The sequence below is a fragment of the Pinus tabuliformis genome, chromosome J, assembly GCF_031772625.1.
Source record: "Pinus tabuliformis cultivar Carrire ecotype Pingquan chromosome J, CPIR1, whole genome shotgun sequence".
Taxonomy (NCBI): domain Eukaryota; kingdom Viridiplantae; phylum Streptophyta; class Pinopsida; order Pinales; family Pinaceae; genus Pinus; species Pinus tabuliformis.
Genome location: NC_142295.1, coordinates 899,333,037 through 899,338,487, shown reverse-complemented (window position 1 = coordinate 899,338,487; position 5,451 = coordinate 899,333,037). Strand labels below are relative to the sequence as shown.

Genomic DNA, 5,451 nt, shown 5'->3' with positions numbered 1-5,451 from the left:
GTTTTATGTTTGCCATGGTTCTTTGACACACCATTTTTCATGGACATTGTCCTTCCATTCTGTGACATCACATCTCTGGTTTCTATTTGTTGGGAATGATGCCGCACCAAAATTTTAAGCCATACACAAAATGTGAAGCCATGAATGTCTTTCTTCTCACTAGTTTTCTGTATGAGAAAACCTACCATCCCATTACTATACTTTTCCATCCCATTACACTACCCAGAAACTTGTGAGGGAAAGGAAAATTATTGGTTAATAGCGTGTATATGCCTCCAGAGTCTACAAGAAGGGGAAGCAAACACAGTATGTGCATTGGATGATCCAAGGTATAATATTGTAGTTTCTTCTACATGCGGTCAGGCAACATGCTCTGGTCAGTGTTCCTCCTTTTCAACCAACTTTAAGTGACAGCTTCTGTAAATGCCATGCCTACTTCACAGGCTTCAAAGGAGGGGCTTAGGACCAGATTACGACTGGTACATCTGTTGGCCTTTGCAGCAGTGTATGGGAGTTCGATATGGGTGAATTTTATTGGGGGCCATGTGCTGGCCAGAGCCATTCCCAAGCAGCAATTTGGGTTTATACAGAGCAAATTGTATCCTGTGTATTTCAACACTCTGGCATGTGGGTTGGTGATTTGCTTGTTGGCATATTCGGCTCTGCATCCATGGCGGTCTCGTTCCAAGGTGGAGAGATGGGAAGATTATAACTTCTTCTCACCCTTCTTAACATGCTCTACTTCTAACTTCTAACCGTGGGCAACCAAGGTATTTATATATAGATTATAATATTTTTTTAGAATAAAATTTATAAGAATATTTTTATCATGCTCTACTTAGAACCCTGGGCAACCAAGGTATTTATATATAGATTATAATATTTTTTTAGAATAAAATTTATAAGAATATTTTTATCGATACATTACATATATTATAATGCTTCAGTCAAAATATAAGCAAAATATATTTAGAATATAATAGAATGTTTTTATTAAATCTAATATTAATAGATTATAAATATCTGAATTTAATTTAATAAAATATTTTTATTTTTAGTGGAGTCGAATATGATATTTTTCACACTATGGAACCATATGAAAAATTGCAAAAATCACTTTGACATCCTTTTATCCTTCTAAAGATGTTTCAACCTGGAATATGCATATACATATTTTGTTTATACTCAGAGACTTTGTTTATACTTCGTTGTTTCTGGAATATGCATATACATATTTTGTTTATACTCAGAGACTTTGTTTATACTCCGTTGTTTAAATGGTATTATTGTTCTAATACAATCATCACAGGAGATTCAACAATCACTTGTTATTTGTGTTTTTTGGATATTCAACCAGCAACAAGAACTTATTATTTGTTTTGTTTTATTTGCCAAGGAGATTCAACCAACATCTATTATTTGTTTGTTTTATTTGCATGTGAGATTTAACAGGCACCTGCTATTTGCTTTATTTGTTTTATTTTTATTTGCCCAGGAGATTCAACCAGCATCCATTCTTTGTTTGTTTTATTTGCGTGGGAGATTCAACCAGCATCTATTATTTGTTTGTTTTATTTGCATGGGAGATTCAACAGGCACCTGCTATTTGCTTTATTTGTTTTGTTTTTATTTTCCCAAGAGATTCAACCAACATCCATTATTTGTTTGTTTTATTTGTGTGGGAGATTCAATAGGCACCTGTTATTTGCTTTATTTTATTTGCCCGGGAGATTCAACAAACTCCTATTATTTGTTTTTTTTGGGAGATTCTACAAGATATGTAACTTAAGTCTTACTCAAATCTTGAACTTGTCATTTGTATTTAACAAGTTATTTCAGTTACTGAAATTTGAACTTGTCATTTTTTATTTAACAAGTTATGTCCCCTACTTAAATTTTCAATGTATCATCATTTTTCTTATTCATATATCAACATTAGATAAGATGGGGTAAATGTAAGCTACTCAAAAGTTTTATGTAAAGTAGCACTCAAATCTTTTTCAGTGCATCAATTTTTTAAATTTATTTTTCCAATTTTTCAATGTATCCATGTTTTTTATTTATATATTCACATAAAAGTAATGCATAACAATCACAAGAGTTTCATCCTTAATCTCCTTATTCTCGCCCTCTATGTCCGGCTAGATTAACATGTTCTTCTAGTTTGTAGGTTTTTAAGGAAAAGTAATGCATAACAATCACAAGAGTTTCATCCTTAATCTCCTTATTCTCGCCCTCTAAGTCCGGCTAGACTAACATGTTCTTGTAGTTTGTAGGTTTTTAATCTCCTTATTCTCGCCCTCTATGTCTGGCTAGACTGACATGTTCTTCTAGTTTGTAGGTTTTTAATCTCCTTATTCTCGCCCTCTATGTCCGGCTAAACTAACATGTTCTTCTAGTGTGTAGGTTTTGTAAACTTTGTGGTGGCGAACTATATATTCATAGTTTTCTCTTCTAGTTACCATTCTTACTTATAAGATTTCTTTTTCTGTGTAAGGAATGGTAAGATTTTTTTTCCTATTGCGACTATTGGCAGTAGGAAAGCATAAAAAGCAAGGATTCTTATCTAACATTTACATATGGATTGTCAAAGGGATATTCATTAAAAGTAATTCTAAGGAATGGTAAGATTTTATTTTCTTTTCTATTTTTTCTGTTGGGAAGATTGGGAATAAGATTCTTATCTAACATTTACATATGGATTGTCAAAGGGATATTTAAGGAATGGCAAGATTTTATTTTATTTTTTATTTTTTCTGTTGGGAAGATTGGCACTAGGATTCTTATCTAACATTTACATATCTATTGTCAAAGGGATATTCATTAAAAGTCTCTGTTTACTTTATAAGTAAGCACTATTTTACTCTTTCTACAAGTTAACTTCTAATTGCATAAACTATAAAAATATGTGCAACTTCTAATTGCATAAACTATAAAAATATGTGCAATTATAAGGGGTGAAGGCTCCAAGAAAAAAAACATGCTTTGATGAGCTCAAAATTTGTAAATATAACGCTAAAACGATGCTTTGATGACCTCAAAATTTGTAAAATTTTTAAATATAACCAATTAAAAGTCTCTGTTTACTTTATAAGTAAGCACTATTTTACTCTTTCTACAAGTTAACTTCTAATTGCATAAGGGGTGAAGGCTCCGAGAAAAAAAACATGCTTTGATGAGCTCAAAATTTGTAAATATAACCCTACAAGTTAACTTCTAATTACAGAAACTATAAAAGTATGCCCAATTAAAAGGGGTGAAGGCTCCGAGAAAAAAAACATGCTTTGATGAGCTCAAAATTTGTAAATATAACTCTAAAACGATGATTTGATGACCTCAAAATTTGTAAAATTTGTAAATATAACCCATTAATTTTTATGTTGTCTTGTAGTCAAATAGTTTGTATGTATGTTGTCCTCTATCTACAATTCTTAGAACAATGTTCGAGACCAATATGTCATTGTATTGATTTAATTGAAATGGCAATAGCTATGTGGGATTAGAGCCCATACATTCATACAAAGAACAATGTTAGAGACCAATATGTCATTGTATTGATTTAATTGAAATGGCATTAGCCATGTGCGATTAGAGCCAATACATTCATACAAACATCATGTACCCATAAACATATAATTATGTAATTGTTGAAACGTCTAATGCATTGCCCATAAATGACCAATATGTCATTGTATTGATTTAGTTGAAATGACAGTAGCCATGTGGGGTTAGAGCCAATACATTCATACAAATGTCATGTACCCATAAACCTATAATTATGTAATTGTTGAAACGTCTAATGCATTGCCCATTTGTATTTATGTTAGCACATTGGCCACTACACAACTAAGTCAACAATATATTGCAATCTAGGAAATACAAAAGAAACCACTATTTCTGAAAACTTTGACCACTATACGTAAAACACAACTAAGTCAGCAATATATTGCAATCTAGGAAATACAAAAGAAACCACTATTTCTGAAAACTTTGGCCACTGCACGTAGAATACAAATAAGTCAGCAATATATTGCAATATAGGAAATATAAAAGAAACCACTATTTCTGAAAACTTGTACTTGCATGATACTTTTAAGTCTAGGTCACCGTCCATGCACGTGTAGTCATTGCAGCAGATCGCAGATGTTAATATTTGTTGGGAAGGTATACCGTCCGCAATGCAGCCACTTGTTTTGAAAATCTATGAAAATCCTAAGAGGCAAAATAACAAATACAGTGCATCCATAGCTTAATATTGTTCGTTCGTCGAAAAGCATTACAAAATCCTGTCAATAGACAACATGATCACTAATAGAGTATGCTTCCATATCACTTTAGACAATTTATAAAAACCTAATAACCAAATAAAAAGTGCACTGCATCAATAACTTCTTCTTTATGTTTGTTTAACATCTTCCACGCCAATTGTCTATGATTCAATAGATTCTGCATAGGCTGGGTTTAGCTATTCTTTAGGAGAGTCATGTTCACCAACGGTGGAGATGGTTTGGGAGAATGGGATCATTTGGCTGTTGTGGCAGAGAATGAGATTCAATAGGTTCTGCATGGGCAGGGATTGGCCGTTCTTTTGGAGAGGCATGTTCAGCCAGAGTGGCGATTGTTTGCTGCTATGGCAGAGAATGCATTTCAGCAAATGGTCAGGGATTGGATGTTATTTCACAGAGACATGTTCACCCAGAACGATGTTGGATGTTCTTTACAGAGAGACATGTTCACCCAGAACATGGTCAGGGATTGGATGTTTGTTGTGGGCGAGAGTCGGGTTCGGCAGGGATGGGATCAATTGGTTGCTCCATAAAAACAACAAGATCACCATGTATAAACCCTGATGCCTGTACCTGAGCATTTGGCATCGAACAAGCTGGAGTTGATGGTTTAGGCACAACTTTAGCCCCTCTTTTCAGGAAGTTTGGATGCGGCAGAGGTACTCGCTGATCTCTTCTTATAAAATTGACATTGGGTGCGATGGAATTTGCACTGGAGACAGGCATGCACAATCCTTCATCAAGTATAAAACCTTTCATCACTTATCTGTTAGAATTAATGGAGAATAGGCTATTAATGTCAGGTAGTTGTAATTTTTATTTTTATAGTTATTTAGTTCCTATTTTCCTCGGATATGATTTGTTGTCCCTAACAAATTATATCTATTTAATATTGAAGATTAATGTGAAAGTGTGTGGCGTTTTTCTTGAAGTAGCAAGTGGTGATCCACACGTGTGAGCTCCTCTTGTTTTGGTTTGTCATTTCATGTCTTCCGTGAGCAACTCCGGACATGGTATCAGAGCTGCTGAGGTGACTAAATGCGAGTGTGGGTAGACCTTTACAACTACATGCTGGATAGCTACGACGATCTTCACGAGACCGTGGTGTATAAGCGCGATGACTGTATGTTTGGGAAGAATTGTTGCTCATGGTGACTCTCTCCAT

The 5,451-nt window shown here is 34.1% G+C and overlaps 1 protein-coding gene across 1 annotated transcript; it reads left to right on the top strand.

Moving 5' to 3' along the window:
* Positions 1 to 428: 428 nt before the first annotated feature.
* On the top strand, positions 429 to 4,819 carry LOC149229589 (uncharacterized). The gene is made up of 2 exons (XM_089381074.1): positions 429 to 689; positions 4,574 to 4,819. Exons 1-2 carry the CDS (start codon positions 429 to 431, stop codon positions 4,817 to 4,819), a joined length of 507 nt encoding a protein of 168 aa, XP_089237200.1.
* The last annotated feature ends 632 nt before the right edge of the window (positions 4,820 to 5,451 follow it).

Bases quoted from the DNA above. Each gene is read 5' to 3' on its own strand.
- LOC149229589 (XM_089381074.1), top strand. From the start codon at position 429: ATGCCTACTTCACAGGCTTCAAAGGAGGGGCTTAGGACCAGATTACGA. The intron at 690-4,573 runs GTGGAGAGATGG...CTGCATGGGCAG, and splicing joins CATGGCGGTCTCGTTCCAAG to GGATTGGCCGTTCTTTTGGA.